Source organism: Plecotus auritus, assembly GCF_963455305.1.
Source record: "Plecotus auritus genome assembly, chromosome: 15".
NCBI classification, from domain to species: Eukaryota; Metazoa; Chordata; class Mammalia; order Chiroptera; family Vespertilionidae; genus Plecotus; species Plecotus auritus.
Window position 1 is genome coordinate 13,740,316 of NC_137781.1, and position 16,975 is coordinate 13,757,290.

Here is a 16,975-nt window from a genome sequence, read left to right on the forward strand (position 1 = left end):
AGCTGGTGAGATTGAAGTCTCCTTGCTTCCCAGAATCCTCTCTGCTTACCGAGTTCAACTCATCCTCACCCAATTTTCTTTCCAGCCTAGGGTTCTGGTGCCTTTAGGAACTGCATCCCAGGTCGCAGCATCCAGAACAGTGAGTCCCTGGTGGGTAACACATGGTGTGACATGGTGAGAGAGGGTGACAGGCGGCAATGCCACCCAGCAAGGACATGGTGGTGTGACTGACCTGGGAGGATTCAGGAAACTCAGGTCTGTTTTATTTCTAAAGGCAACAAAAAAGATGAGGCAAAGTTTTGTGTGAGAAGTTTTTCTTTCATTTTCAGGAAGCTGCCACCAACGATTACTTGTGAACAAAAGAGGGACAGTGTCTGAGTTAGGGTTCTCACCTTTTCCCAAAACTCCCAAGAGGAAGAACAGACTAGAAGCGAGATGATAGCTGTTTGGGACAGGAAGGAGACGTCCTTTGAAAGATAATGTAAGTGGCAAGAGTGTGTACTCTGGTCTAAGGCCCGGAGGTAATGCAGTAATCTCAAGGTCACCTGGCCCTGGGGCTGGGCAAGAGGTACAGAGCATCCTGAGCCCATGGATCCTGGCAGTGGTTGCCAAACTCTCAACAGACCTTTCTCTTTCCACATATGCCTGCAAATGCAGAATCACTTTGGGGTACTTGTTTATGGAACACACTTCAGGGCTTCACACCGTTGTGGCCTCTGAAATAGTGTTGTCCTGGGACTGTCCAGCCACTCTTCCATCCCTTGTATCTGGGGACTTTGAAGAGATACCAATCTCAGAATTCTAAGTCCAGTTCTAGGGTAATATGAGTGATCCCTGTTTTTGGCGACCAGTGGAATGGGATGTGAGAGGTCCTTCCAGGCATAGGTTACTGTATGTGCAAAGGCTTGGACTGAAGACTGATCTCATTCAGGAGCCATCAGGTGTCTACTTTTTAAAATTAGGAACTGGTAACAATGAGACAGGAGTCAGGTCTAGAGGAGCTTTGTGATAACTTGGGAGTCTGTTTTTCAAGTGATGGGAGCAATGGGAAAATTTGAGCAGCTGCAGCAGGTGATCTGACTGAGGTCTCCTTATACTTCCTGTGGCCAAAGCCAAGTGAACAATATGGGTGTGGGGGAGGTGGTAGAAAGACTAGGAAGGCAGCTGCTGTGATAGTTTTGGTGAGTGTGACAGTAAGTGGCCCATGATGTAGCTGTGGAGTTGAAATAAACAGTTGGATTCTGGCTCAGTGTTTTAGGTGTGGTCACCAGAATTTTCTAATTTTGAGGTTGAGAGACAGATAAAAGTCAGGGATGATGTGAAGGTTTGCATTTGGCAGCTGGAGGTATGGAAGAACCATTAACTGAGATACATATATTCATAGTAGGAAGTGTAATGTTCATTGCAGATACAAAACTTTTATTTTGGTCTGTTAGGGTATGAGATATTTCAGAGAGCAGTTCTTGAGCATCTGGAACTCTGAGGAGTAGTTTAAGATGAAGACTACTTAAAAAATAGTGAAGAGTATGGACCAGAGAGGAGTTGTAAATCACCTTTTTAAGTTGGAGGTGGAAGGGTAATTCAAAAAAGGTGGAAATTGGGCTGATGCTTAATTACCTCTTCAACAATCACCAGGATTTTCTTGTGACCCGTTGTATGTCCTGGGGCGTTGTTGATAGTCTGGATGATTTGCTCAGGAGCATAAGTGGTCATCTGTGAGACTCACTGGGCATGAGGTAGAGGGCCATAGGAAATGGGACTTGAGTACTGAAGGCTGTGACAGAAGAAGGTCTATCAAGTGCAGCACCAGTAGAGGTGGGCTCTGGATATCTGAGATCTGATGTGGTTCTCAATAAGTGAGGCTGAAGGAAAAACAATTTGAGAGGGAGGCCTCCATAGACTGAAATCTGCTTCTATGAGTGTAGACTATCAGAGTCAGTTTAGTACTTCATCCATTTTGAATTTTCCAGGCATTCTGTTGACCACAAATGCTGAGTAATGAGTAGGAGGCCAATAAGGAGTATATGGGCTGTGGCTGTGGGAGTGTAGGTTAAAGAGAGGTTTGGTAGGAGTGATGTGCACTTGGAGAGGTCATGTTCATTCATGGCCACAGGGCCCTGATATTGACATAACAGTGAATGAAGGGTGAGTGCATTTATGGTGAAGACTGGATGACATGATATGGGGAATTTTAGGGTAATTGTATGAAAATAGGGATGTCATGGTGCTACATGCCAGGTCCAGAGTTTAGGTGTCATATATGTGTGCATCTGCCTGTTGTTGAGAGCTTATACAGTGATCAAAAGGAATTAGATAGCATACATCAGTGTTACCTGGGCTTGAAAATATCTACTGGCATGGGGAAGGGAAAAGGGTAAGTGAGAGATACATTACAGAGGTGGTGATTTAGAATTTTGAAAAGCAGGTGATTAAAAACAACCCGTCTTCTTAATGGCATATTTTTGTTATCTTTGAGGTAGTGACCCTGGGAATGAAGCTGTGTGAGAGAAGTGTGATACAAAAAATTATGTGCAGCAGGCAGTGCGAAGTGATGACCTCAGCACCCTCGGATTGGGTTTGAAATGGTGAAGGGTGATGCCATGCGTTTCTGGGTCTTTGAGGGAGAACCTGTGGGACAACAATGATATTGCCTAACACACAAATCATCCTTACTCTCTTTACGGTCAACATTTATCCATATCCTATGATGGTGACACACACTGCATTGACAAGAGGGAGTATGGCCTACATGTGATGCCCAGGGCTCAGGTATAGTCAATCTGAACAGCTGCCATTATTGTTGTGGGAGATACAGTATAAGTAGGAATATAAGGAGAAAGTGACTTTGATGAGACCAAGCCCTGGTATCTTTTCTGATGTGGGGAGTAGAGGGATCAAATGGATGTGGAGGTTGGGGAGTATGATGAACATAAAATCCTAGGAGAGAAGCTGATCATAGGCTGAACTGTCTCTAATATGACAGAATATGAACTTTGAAGATGTGGCCATTGCCTTCTCTCAGGAGGAATGGGGGCTCCTTGATGAGTCTCATAGACATCTGTACTGTGATGTGATGCTGGACATTTTTGCACTTGTATCATCCGCAGGTGAGACCTTCACATCTCTCCTAATGTCCTGAAGTGACGTCCTCTCTTCCTATGTTCTCCACCTGCAGCTTTCTCTTTCCCACATCCAGTCCATGGTCCCTGCTAATTCCCCCACTTTCTGGTCCAATGTGCTTGGGCTACCAGTGCTGAGCTGTGTGGAGAGCCCTGAGCAATGAACTCCCCAAGCATCCCTAACACCCATTGTCTCACAAAGTGCTGGAAGTGTCTGAGAGTCACAAGATTTACAGAAAACTTAATGGGTCCCCTTTCTCTCCCTCTTCCTTGGAGGTTTACTAATTTCAAATCAATGGCTTGCATCTCTGCCCTTTTCTTCTAGGTAATATTTCTTTGTGCCTGCCTGTGCCAGGTTATGTTCTTTACTTACATGAACCATAGGCTGTTCTTGAAAGACACTCCTTCAATTGCTATTTAGGATATTCTTTCACTGAATACTATTGCATGCCAAGTTGCTCTGGGATACTGCCTGGTGCTTACCTCTGTTGTCCTTCATAAATACTCAAAATATTTAGGTTTTAAGTATTTGTACAGTTGAAGGTAAAATGAGAACTCTGTTTTTTCACCTGGTGAATATGCAGGATGGTCTCAGAGGAATGGCAACTGGAGAAAGGTATGACATAAGTTCTGTGTTCAGATCAAACCATGAGTCTGCTCATGACCAACAGTGCTTAGGTCAGGTGCTACTGGCCACAAGTCATTTGTACATTTTCTTTCCCATACTTAATACTTTGCTGACTTGTATTTGATCTGGCTGTTGGCTACCTTCACCTTTGTGGCCTTTTAACATCACTCGTTCCTCTGTACTATAATCTCTGCAGCATTCTCCAACAATGTCCTGTTCATGTGTTATGAGGTGCACATACATGCATAAGTAGTCCTCAAGCACCAGATATTCATTTATTGAATTTTACTTGGAATAAGACATAACCAACCTTCTGTCACCAGCAGAGAAGCACTGCCCTTCGCTCATAGCAGAAGAATGAGCTGGAGATCCTGCTTGTCATCCATGTGCTACTTGCTATTGTTCTGTCATATTATGGTGAGGTCTTTTCTGGTTTGTTATCTTCAGAGGCCATGAATTTGACAGCAATCTCTTATTAATACTTCCTGCAGGTCTCTTATTTTCATACAATTGCATGGAAACAGTGAAACATATGGAATACACTTTTGTATCAGATTTTCCACCTGATACCAGAGTCAACATTCATGTCCTTAGGATTCTATATGTTTAGGTTGTTGTCATAAAATGGAAGATAAGGTGGCAGCTTCTGATCAGAGTATATCTGTGGAAGGAGAGTCACTAAGTCAGAGCTTCTAAGACAGCTCCAGCTACCCAGAAACCTTTCTGTGTAAGAGGTGTTTCTCAGTGTTAAAAAGTATTTTGCACCTGAGTTAGAAGCAGCATACTTGTGGAGAAAGCATTCTTCAGTGATGCATGTGTGAGAGACTTTTCTTTGAGTGAAAATACTCACCAGCAAAAGAGGGATCCTAGTGAAGAGAAACCATGGACAGAATATGTATACAGGGCTTTGTTTGAGTCCAAGATTAGCTTCTACTTATCTTGAGTGCCTTCAACCAATAAGGAAGTTGGGGAAGACCTCCCAGCCATCTCATATCATCTCCAGCACCAGGCAACTCTTAACACTAAGGTTCCACACAGTGGCAGTGTGATTTCAGAGAAATTTATTGGTGTAAAGTTTTCACCAGAGAGATGAATGTGAAAATACTGCCAGGCACAACCAGAAAGTTATTCATCAGAATGTCTGCTCTGGAGAAGTGAGTCACAAGTGTAACAAAAGTGTGAGTGTTTTTAAATAAATATTTAATCTCATTTGACATAAGAGAATTTGCACTGAAAAAAAAGCCCCATGAGTGGACCAATTATGGAAATTCCTTTAGTGAGAGCACTGCTCTCATTAATCACCAGAGAATTCACACTGGAGAAAAGCCATTTGAATATAGTGATTGGGGGGAGGCCTCTATTCAAGTTCTACCTTCATTCAATACCACAGATTTTACACTGGAGAAATACCGTATGCGTTTATTGAATGTGGGAAGTCCTTCAGTCGAAGATATGACTTCAAAACATCACCATGTTCATACTGGACAAAAATCATATGAGTGTACAAATTGTGGGAAATCCTTCAGTCATAACTGTAATCAGATTCAACATCAGAGAGTTCACACTGGAGAAAAGCCATATGAGTGTACAGATTGTGTGAAGTCCTTCAGTCATAGCTCTAACCTGACTCAGCGAAGGAGAGTTCACAATGGAGAAAATTCATATGAGTGTAGAGAATGTGGGATGTATTTTCGGCAAAGGTCCTACCTCATTAAACATCACAGAGTTCACACTGGGGAAAAGCCATATAGGTGTAGAGAATGTGGGATATCTGTTTGTCAAAGGTCTCATCTCACTAAACACCTCAGAATTCACACTGGAGAGAAGCCATGAGTTAACACTGAAGTATGAGTGTACTTATGGTTGAAGTCCTTTAGACAAATATGTAGCCTCACTCAACACGGGAGACTAAGCACTGGAGAGAGGCCAGATGAGCATGTACTGAATGTGGGAAGTCGTTCAGTCTTTGGTCTCACCTCACTCACCACCTGAGTTCACACTGGTGAAAAACCCTTTAAATAGTGTATGTGGGAAATCTTTTAGTCGCAATCACCCCCTTAACCAAAAGAGACTTCACACTAGAGAAAACATGTGTGAGTGTCCTGATTGTGGGAAGTCCTTCAGCCAAAGTTCTAAGCCAATAGAACACCATGGAGGTCACACTGGGAAAGATCTCACGAGTGCAGTGAAAGTGGGGAATCTTTTAGTTGCAAATCTATCCTGGTTACACACTGAGAGTTCACACTGGAGAAAAGCCTTAAAAGTGAGGAGAATGTTTTATTTTTCTCATAACACAGAAGGAGACTCTTTGGGACCCATTTACATGAATCTAAACCCCTTTTAATGGAACATACACTCTGCTAGATTCCTCATAAGTGACAGGTACCAGTAAGGCTTACAGGGGCTGCATTGCACTTGCTAACATGTCCAGACCTACTGCCTGATTCATGGCACACTGAGTATTTGTGGCTGAAGAGTTTTCACCTCTAAGACTTGGATCACCTGAACACTGTTGCATGCCAAGTTGAATTTGCCAGGCATTCAGCATAAGCCACAATCTCTGCATGCTCAGGGGAAATGTATTCTGTGATCTCACTCGTACTTGAGAAAATTATGATTACTTCAAGCTCTTGATAGGATCTTCATTCCTTTATCTCTGACTAGGAAATGCACCTGACCTAGAGTTCCAGAAGAGCACCCATCCCTGGCTAAGAAGTGGTACCTCTTTCAAGAAAATTGTGGTTCTCACATTATGCTTTGATTGTTTTAGATTCTAATTCACCAACATGCAAACTGCTTGCTGTCCTCTGTTCTGGTTTATGATCTTTTAGTAAAGTATTTTTTTCTTTTGCACCATTAGTTTTTTTTTTTTGTTTTGTTTTGTTTTGTTTTGTTTTGTTATATTCACTGCCTGAGTTGATTTGAAAGAAAGTTATGATCTGACAGCATAGAGAGGTGAACAGATATTTTGGGGTCCCAAACTTTCTGTGGCTTGAAAGACACATAGTAATGGAAGAAAAATCACTCTTTGTCCAATATTTACTTATTTAGTATTGCTGACCAAAGCCTTGAAAGAAATCCTGCGTGACTTTGTGGATCTAATTTACAGCCTGGTGGCTCTATTATTGGTGAGGTCGTTGGTCACCCTGAAGAGGGGTCCTTTGTTGTGCTTCTGTGAACAATATGCATTATATTCTGTGTTCACACTAAGTATTACATAATCCTCAGCAATGTTTAGGGAGTTCTTTCGCACATACTGTAAAGGAGCCATGTGCCACGATGTACGATATTTCATATGCAGGTGTCATTTGTTGTAAGACTCTAAGGCTTAAATGGAACCACTATTAGGAAAGAAACATTGGGTTCATAGTGAGTGGAAAAGACTGCAGCTAATTACATGAAAATTGCCCTTTTATAATCTCTCTTTCTGGCTTTCCCAGCCTTCCATGCAGTCAATGATTTACTGTCCTTTACACTAGATTAGTTCATATTTTTCATAATTTTATAGGCACTATAAGGTGTGTACTTTTAACAAATACCGGTTTTCTTAATGCTATACAGTTATTTTTAGATTCAATACAAATACCTATGTGAATATTGAATTTGTTTTATTCTGAGTAGTACTGTATTCTATGGATTATCACTTTATCTATTGCTCTGTCTATAAAATTGGTTATTTCCAGGTTTGGTGTATTATAAATAAGCTAGAGGCCCAGTGCACGATTAAATTGTGCATGGTTAGGGTCCCTAGGCCTAGCTGCAATCAGGGCCATGTCCACCAACCAGCATTGCTCCTCCACCTCTGTGGCCACTACCCCGCGAACCTCTATGCTCACAGCCCCCGCCCCACGAGGCTCTTTGGTCTCAGCCACCTACGCCCTGGGACACTCCTCCATCTCAGCTGCCCTGCGAAGCTCCACGCTAACAGCCCCCAACCCACAAGGCTCCTCAGCCTCCGTGGCCCCACCCCGCCATGCCGTGAGAGCCGGACCAGTCCTTTGGTCATTTGGGCCCACAGCTCCCTCCTCCCGCTGCCGCGCCGCAGGTGGCAGGGGACCCATAGCTCCCGCTCCCTCAGCTTCCTAGCCTGCTGTTTGGTCATCTATCCTGTCATTTAGGTTGTGACAGCACCTGGCTTTTTATATATTGGGATCTGTTTGGAATATTTGTGTTCAGTTTTCTTTGTTGATTTATCACTTACTAATCAGTATAGGTGAATGTTTCACATTTTAACATAAACAGAACTGTGATTTACAATGGTAATTCACTTTGCCTTCCCACCGATGCACAGTATATAAAAATTCTTATTTTTCTTCAACCCTGCCAGCACATGCAATGGTTAGTCTTTCTAAATAGTAGGCCTGGAATTGCATATAGTGTTCACTGGCTTTCATTTTCATTCCATTTCCCTAAGAATTTTTGATGGTGAACATTTTTTCCATACTTTTATTTAAACTATCTTTATCTCCTTTGTTAAAATGTTGGCTCAAAATGTTTGCCTATTTTTAAATGAATTTATTATTTTGACCAATATGAGAACAGTTCACAATCTAAGACAAATATCTGAATTTCACTTATTTCTCAATAACTCAAGTGACTTCTTTGCTATACAGAACTATGGGTTTAGAATACTGGAAGGGAAAATTTTTCTCAATTTCACAGTAGAAATAACTATCCTCAATAACATCTATATATATACATAAAAGCCTAAGTGACCGTTAAGATGGAACAACCGGTCGCTATGACATGCACTGACCACCAGGGGGCAGACCTTCAATGCAGGAGCTGCCCCCTGGTGGTCTGTGCGCTCCCACAGTGGGAGCACTGCTCAGCCAGAAGCCGGGCTCACAGCTGGCGAATGCAGCTGCGGAGGCCAGAGCGTCTCCTGCCTCCCCAGCAGCTCTACTGGGTGGCAGCAGGCACAGCAGGGCCTAGATGAGCGGCAGTGAAGCTGCGCCCAGCCCCAGCTGGGGCTCCTCCCGAGCACCCTGCTGCTTCTGCACTGCTACATCCCCCAAAGGGTCCCGGATTGCAAGAGGGTCCAGGCCTGGCTGAGGGACCCCACCCATGCACAAATCCATGCACCAGGCCTCTAGTTCCTAATAAAATAGTAAAATAATTGGGAAATGGTTTTAAACATTTCTTTAAACTTTGATTTACATATAATTGATTTTAAAAATGCATTCAAAAATATTTTTTCTTGATTTCAGAGAGATTAGGGAGAGGGAAAGATAGAATCATCAATGATGAGAGAGAATTACTGGTAAGCTGCCTCTTGCATGCCCCCTACTGGGATTGAGCCCACAACCCAGGCATGTTCTTTGACCTGGAAGCTGAAGATAGTCATTCTGGCTGCTTTTGTCAACCAGGATCAGAAAGTGGGGTCAGGCTGTGCTATGGGCCCTGTGGACAGACTTGACCTCCTCAGGAGGCCTCACAGTTTGCCTTGAGACCCAGGCTGCCTGGGGAAGGGCAGATGTGAGCCCCTTCATCAAAATCTGTGCCCATAGGGAAATTTACAGTACAGAATGCAAATAAAAAATCCAGTGGCTTACACTTTTGCTAAAAAGTGTATCTGTATGCCCTAACCGGTTTGGCTCAGTGGATAGAGCGTCGGCCTGCGGACTGAAGGGTCCCAGGTTCGATTCCAGTCAAGGGCATGTACCTTGGTTGCGGGCACATCCCCAGTAGGGGGTGTGCAAGAGGCAGCTGAATCGATGTTTCTCTCATCGATGTTTCTAACTCTCTATCCCTCTCCTTTCCTCTCTGTAAAAAAATCAATAAAATATATTTTTTTAAAAAAAGAGAGAAAAAAAAGTTTATCTGTAAGGTTCTTTAGTATACTCACCACAAGGATAAGTTCTCCAGAGAAAAATGACAAAGAAATTTACACAAAATTTCAAAACAAACTGGCCAAAGTTCACAATAATGGGGAAAGACATGGAGTAGAAGAAATAATATTTAAATAATGAGGAGCCTTAGACATTTACAATAAATGTCTCTCAATAAATCATCTTTAGAAACCCAAAGTCAGGGTCCAAGAGGTATACAGGGGATTCCTCTGTTTTAAGAAAGACTACAAGAACTGGCCAGTTCACTCAGTGGTTAGAGATTTGTCTCAAAGAGCGAACAGTCTCTGGTTCCATTCCTGGTCAAGGGAACAGACCTCTGTTGGGGGTTTAATTCTTAACCCAGGTTGGGGTACATAAGGGAGGCAACCACTTGATGTGTACCTCTTTTGTAGATGCTTCTCTCTCTCTTTCTCCACCTCCTCCCACCATTCCACTCTTTCTAGAAGTAGGTGGCCAAAAAACACACCAACACCGCATCATAGTGTGAGACAAAAAAAAAAGAGAAAGTCTGCTAGTTGGCCGACTCATGCTTCCTGCTTAGTGTTTTCAGATATTAGAAACAAGGGTGTCTCTAGGGAAAGCACAGTTTCTAGTTCACTCCAGTGTCCAAATCCATGTTGGAATCCCTCAGAATCACCTTCTCTCATGGGAAAGTTCATTTTTATTACTCAAATACTAACCGAAGTTAAAAAAATAAATAGATTATTTTATTCAGAAAACAGGTGATTTTTGTGCTTAATAAAAGCAATGAGGGGATTATGACTATGACACTAATTGTGTGAGATTATTCTGAGATTTGTGGTCTTAATTTTATTAGTCTCTTATGTGAAAGAAGACAGACTTCCACTGAGATCAGAGGATTCCGATAAACGTTCTTTATATAGATGTGTTTTACTTATCAAACTGCTGCAGTATAGGTGGAAGTTTTACTCTTTAATACACACAGAACGGAGCTTAGAGGAACTATGCCCCACATGCACCTGTCCTGGACCTGCCGCCCGTCCCAGACGTTCTCAGGGAGGCAGCAGTGACCACCCTGGCGTTAAGTTTCCGGCTGAGCTCTTATCACCTGTCATTGCTCTCCTGTCCCATTGTTTTTGGGATGTCCTCCACTAGAACGCCAGGTCCTCAGGACAGGGGACTTGATCCTTCCAGGGTCTGGAACAGTCAACAGTGTCCACACCCTCGGTCCTTACAGGTCACAGCTGTGCCTGCTCTTAACTAACGGCCTCCATCCAGCCTGATTCAAGTTTTTGGGTGTATATGGATGCATATGGAGCAACACTTAGGGGGACCACTCCTAGGCCCATAAGTCCCCCCTAGGAATAAGAAACTGGACATCCCTGGAGAGGGCTGGGAGAGTCCTGTGAGACTCCTGGTCCCTGGATAACAGGTCCCACCTTTGCCCATGTGAAATCTATGCTGACACCTAGTAGAGGAAGGTGCCTGGGCTGCTGGGAGCATCACTCCCAAACTTCTGTATCCTGGTAATCTACTGGGTGTGCATGGCCATCTGGGAACACTGAGGAAGAAGCAGCCCAGTGCTCTCTCCAATGGGGATGGGGAGACCTATGGAGGGGACACATTTAGCACAGGTTCATGCACAGAATAATCATTGATGTCAGCATTTTTCAGCGGAGCAATACAAATGATAGAGACTTGGAGGAAGGGTATTGACTAATGTTAATGTAAAAGAACATGGATGCTGGAATGCTTGCAGTCCTGTACCCTTTCTAGTCAACACTATTACATCTGGGTCTTCACCTCCACTCTAGTGTGGGAATTGAGGCAGCCCAAGATTTACCCAGGGTCACACTCAGAAGGAGGTTTGGAATTTGCTGCCAGTGACATCTGACCAAAAACTCCTTTTCTGAGTTTCACTACTTTGAAATTTGCCAACGACAGTCTTGGGCAGCTCAAGGACCAATTCCATGTGGATGAGGAGAAAAGGCATCATCCTGACCGACTACTACTCTTGTTCCTACCACCCCCACTCCTCTCCTGAGCCCCTGCACAGTCCCCTAAACAGGCTGACACCATGTGGTTGCCTTAATGTCAGGTTTTGCTGCTGAAACCCCAATGTTAGCTGAAGCCCTGTGATGTGCTTTGACCAACGAATTGTGCTGCGAGTGAAGCCTGTCACCTCTAACACAAGAGTCTGGAATCACTGAGATGGGCCACCCTCCCTGTCCATCTCTGATAACACCTGGCAGGTACCCACACGGCGCTTCTGATTATCCTGGTCTCTGGAGAATCAGTGTGGACATTTGGCATTGATTAGAAATATGTCTGCCTTAGTCTACTAAAGCTTTGGGGCTATTTTGTTACTCAATATAACATCTAGCCTGCCATCATTTGTAGAATATAATGAACAGCATAAATTGATGAACAAAAATAGATTCAGAGACATAGAATCATTGAACAGATCATCAGACTTCAAAGGGAAGGTGGGGTGGGGGCATTAAGAGATCAACCAAAGGACTTACACTAAGTGGCCAGATTATTATGATCTTTGATCGCATAATAATCTGGCCGCTCAGTGTATATCCTATATAATAAAAGACTAATATGCAAATTCTCCCCTCGACCAGGAGTTCGACCAGCAGGCTGGCCGGACAACCGCCCATGTCCCCTCCCCATGGCGAGGCTGGCCGGACCCCACCCATGCTGAGTGGCCAGATTATTATGCGTTCAGAAATCATAATAATCTGGCCACTCAGTGTATATGCATGCATATAAGCATGACTAATGGACACAGACACTTGGACGCTAAGTGCACGTGCTGGGGGATGGGGGTTGCCGGGAGAGGTCACTGGAGGAAAAAGAAGACATGTAATAATATATGTAATACTTAAACAATAAAAAATTAAAAATAAATAAATACCCCTCCCCCCAAAAAAAAGAACCATACCTCCTGGTTCATAGGTCGAGGTTCAACCATTGAGCCACACCAGTTGGGCTACATTATTTTAAAATTTTAAAAAATACATGTATTTTTTTATTGTTGATGGTATTACAGATGTCTCCCATTTCTCCCCTGTGTATGTATTCTCTGGTGGATCTCTTGCATTCTTTTCCACCCTCTTCACCTTGGGGATGCGTCAGTCTGTTCCAGTTAGCCCGGCCTTTGGTCTCATCTTGTCCCTCCCCAGGCGTCACTTGCTGTGCCACACGCATTTATTCACCAACTCATTGGCTGGGATGGGAGATTCACCTGGGCAGTGCAGTGGCGAAAACTACATTACCCAGAAGGAAATGCGCCCACGTGGGCGGAGCTAACGGGCATTTCGTGTGTGCATCCGGTTAGAGCGGGACTTCCGCCTTCCTCCTCCAGGTAGTCCTTTTAACCTGTCAGGTCTTTTTTCAGAGTCACAGGCTTCAGGGCGCTGGTCGGGAGCAGGAGGAGGCCTGGGGGGCAGCTGCCTGCGGTGCGGGGTGTGTCTGAGGCTCCTTGAGCCCCAACAGACCGAGATCGGGTCTCCGTGCCTCCCGGACTCCTCTCTGCTCACAGCGTTCCCGCAGCCTGACCCCACTTCACCCTCCAGCCTGGGGGACCCGCGCCTCTCAGGTCCTGCCGCCCAGGTCCCAGCGTTCAGGATGGTGAGTCCCTCGTGGGTGACACATGGGTGATGGGGGAAGAGGGTGAAAGGCTGCAGTGCCACCTTGTGAGGACGTGATGGTGCGACTGAGCTGGGAGGATTCGGAAACCCGGGCCTGTTTGGGTCTAAAGGCAACAAAGATGAGGTGTGGGTTTTGTGTGAGTTTTACTTTCACTCTCAGAACGCTGGGGCCATAGATGTTAGGGTCGTGGAAGGAGGAACACACGGGCCAAAAACGGTGAAGAATTATGAATTTATTAGGCCGCCTGGAAGGTCGGAAACGGTCCTGTTGAGGGACTTGGGAGGCGGAAGCTGGTCCTGAGGCTGCCGCAGCGTCATTGTCTGCTTTCGCTGCTCTTCTGGGCCTGGAGCTGAGATACAACTGAGGCCCAGACTGATCTGTAGGGAGGAAAAGGTCAGGGGTCTGAGTGGCCTGACCAGTTACTGGCTGGGGGAGGGGAGGTTACCCTGGGGGCGGGGTTCTTGTTTCCCAGGTTTGCCCCTTGCCTGCATCCAGAGCTTTCTTGTAGGTCCTGAGACAGGACTTCCAAAGGGGCTAGAGCAGGGGTTAGGCCCCTGTGCCAGGTCCAGCCTCTGCTGTGATGCCCGGGGTTATGAGGAGAGGGATTACCTGAACTGCCCTTTTGTGTCGGATATGGTGGGTTACGGGGACAGGTAAAGACTGATCATTGGCGGCTACATCTGCATTGGGTGAGCGATAGATGAGGGTAAGGTGCAGTCTGGTGGGCCCAATCTGGTGGCTGTAACAGTGAGGGGACTCCAGGTCACGTGATGGAGGTGTTCCGGGGATGGGTTTAATCTGGGAAGGTGGAGCCGTGGGGTTTGCTCTGAGAGTTTAGCTGCAGCGGGTGGTTAGTAGTACCTGATAAGGGCCTTGCCATCGGGGCTGTAAATTATTCGATGGTGGATTTCCTTTAGGAGGACCCAGTGCCCTGGCTGTAGAGGAGTAGGGGGGTGTCTCCCGTAGAAGGTGGAGGGAGGACTTGATCAGCATGTTCTCTCAGTTATTGTTGGATGAGATTTAAAATGGGGACATAGTCTCCGAGAGGGGTCTCTGTGGAAGGGAAGTTTCCTAATAAGAAGGGTCTTCCATACATGAGTTCACAGGGACTAAGACAGGAGGGTGCATGGGGGGATTGCCCCGATGTGCATAAAGGCTAGAGGTAGGAGAGTAGTTTAAGGTTCTTTAGTTTTGAGAGTTAATTTAGTTAGGTGGGTCTTAATGAAGGAATTTGCCTTTTCTATCTTGCCGGAAGATTGGGGCTGGTAGGGGAGTGTACATTCCATAGGATGTTCAGAGTGGGGGAGACCTGTGGAGTTATTTGAGTTTGAAAGCAGGTCCATTATCTGATTGTAATGAGGTGGGGAGGCCAAATCTGGGAATGATGTGCTGAATGGGAGTTTGTGTGACCTTGAGGACTTTTCAGATGCAGTGGGGAATGCGTCTACCCAGCCTGAGAAGCTAACTATGAGGGTTAATAGATATTTGTTTTGTTTTTTTAATAGGAGATATGTGAGTGAAGTGAGTTTGCCAATCTTGTCCAGGGATTTGGCGCCTTGCCTGATGTGTGGGGAAGGAAGGAGGTCTAACTTCTCCTTGGGGAGATCCTGAGTAACAAGTAGAATATGTTTTGGTGATATCTTGCAGAAGGAAGGCTAGGCTAGGACATGTGATGAGCGGTTTTAGGAGTTGTAAATGTGTCCTATACACAGGGAATTGTGAATAGCCTGTAAGATATCACAGGCCTGTCCCTGGGGAAGGATATATTTTCCCTGAGATTTTAACCATGGATCTTCCTGCATGGCCCCAAGAGCTACCAGGGACTGACATTCCTCTGCAGTGTGTTAGGGTGTTATATGGGTGTAGCTAAGAGTTGGGGAGACGGAGGCTTCCTCTGAGCTGCTGCTTGGCCTCCTGTCTGCTTTGTTACTTCCCTTTATTTCGGGATCATTCCTGACTCGGTGTCCTTTGCAGTGTGTGACTTTTAAGAAGGCTAGAAAGGGGGAGAGAGGTTTCTAAATACCAGGCTGGAAGACCTGTTGGCTTTCAGTGATAGTGACAAGGACTGTGAATGAGCGGTGGAAATAAGAAAGTCTAGGCTCAGATATAAGGACTTAAACCACAGGAGAGAGCCTGGGTGGGGCTACTTTAGCTTACTAGGAGAGAAGGGGTCCCTTCGGACGTCAGGGGTGATCAGGTCCTGACTCACTGGACAACACAAACCTTCTAGTCATTCACAAATAACACACTTTTAAACACACTCTTACTTTCAGGAAAATATACATTCAACAAAGTACAAGAGACTTTCTGTAATAAAAACTAAGAGCAAGTGAATTAAAACATGGCTAGCAGTCAATGTTTCAGTATTTCATGCTATTTAAAAATATTTACCTGTTTATCATTTTAACCCAGCAATGCTCCAAAGCCTTTAAGTTACCAAAGACTTTGGAAATTTATGTGTAAGCACATGAGGCTGGAGAAAAGGCAGGGGGAGGAGGGAGCAGGCCCTGCAGCCTGTTCTCGAGACCTCCAGCTGCTTGGATTTGAAACTGCCACATTTTGCCCTAACCAGTTTGGCTGAGCGGATATAGTGTTGGCCTGCAGACTGAAGGGTCCCGGGTTTGATTCTAACCAAGGACACATGCCTGGGTTGCAGGCTCGATTCCCAGTAGGGGGCATGCAGGAGGCAGCTGATCAATGACTCTCTCATTATTGATGTTTCTATCTCTCTTCCTCTCTGAAATTCATAAAGAAATATATATATATATACTAGAGGCCTGGTGCACAAAATTCGTGCACTGGGGAGGTGTCCCTCAGCCCAGCCTGTGCACTCTCCAACCTGGGACATCCCTCTCACAATCCAGGACTGCTGGCTCCCAACCACTCGCCTGCCTGCCAGCCTGATTGTCCCTAACGGCTTCTGCCTGCCAGCCTGATCACCCCTAACCACTCCTCTGCCAGCCTGATGAATGCCTAACTGCTCTCCCTTGCTGGCCCAATTGCCCCCAAATGCCCTCCCCTGATGGCCCCGTCACCCCCAAATGCCCTCCCCTGCTGGCCTGGTCCCCCACAACTGCCCTCTCCTGCAGGCCTGGTCACCCCCAACTGCCCATCCCTGCAGGCTTAGTCCCCCACAACTGCCCTCCCCTGCAGGCCCGGTCGCCCCCAACTGCCCTCCCCTGCTGGCCTGTTCGCCCTCAACTGCCCTCTCCTGCTGGCCTGGTCCCCCATAATTGCCCTTCCCTGCTGGCCTGATCGCGCACAATTGCCCTCCCCTGCTGGCCATCTTGTGGCGGCCATCTTGTGACCACATGGGGGTGGCCATATTTTGTGTGAGGGTGTGATGGTCAATTTGCATATTACCTCTATTATATAGGGTGTGTGTGTATGTGTGTGTGTGTGTGTGTGTGTGTTAGTTTAATTAAAGAACTCTTAAAAACAAACAAAAACTGACACATTTTCCTTAGGGATAGGATGCTAAGGTTTGGGTTATAATGAGTTCAGCTTCTGATAGTAGCTGGACTTTGAAGTAGGCATTCCTGGTTTTACAGCCAAGAAAGTTTTTCTTTGGGAAATGTGGGGTGGGGTGGATGAAAAGGCACTGAGGTGAGAACAGTGTTCAGAGCATTAAAGGGGTGAGAATGCTGGCTTTGGGATGTAAAGGCTTAGGGAGGTGGTCACTTCACCATGTTAGGTCATAGAGGAGCTTTGTGGGAAGACTGAAGTTGTGAACTCAGAGGTGAGAAATCCCAGCA

The 16,975-nt window shown here is 45.4% G+C and overlaps 1 protein-coding gene across 1 annotated transcript in view; it reads left to right on the plus strand.

The window, feature by feature from the left end:
* Nucleotides 1-12,910: 12,910 nt before the first annotated feature.
* Nucleotides 12,911-16,975, plus strand: part of LOC308239096 (zinc finger protein 418-like) — a 43,509-nt gene continuing 39,444 nt past the window's right edge. Inside the window, exon 1 of the mRNA XM_080651687.1 lies at nucleotides 12,911-13,199. Within this exon, the coding sequence (XP_080507813.1) occupies nucleotides 13,197-13,199 (3 nt within the window). The 5' untranslated portion in view covers nucleotides 12,911-13,196. The remainder of the gene's footprint in view (nucleotides 13,200-16,975) is intronic.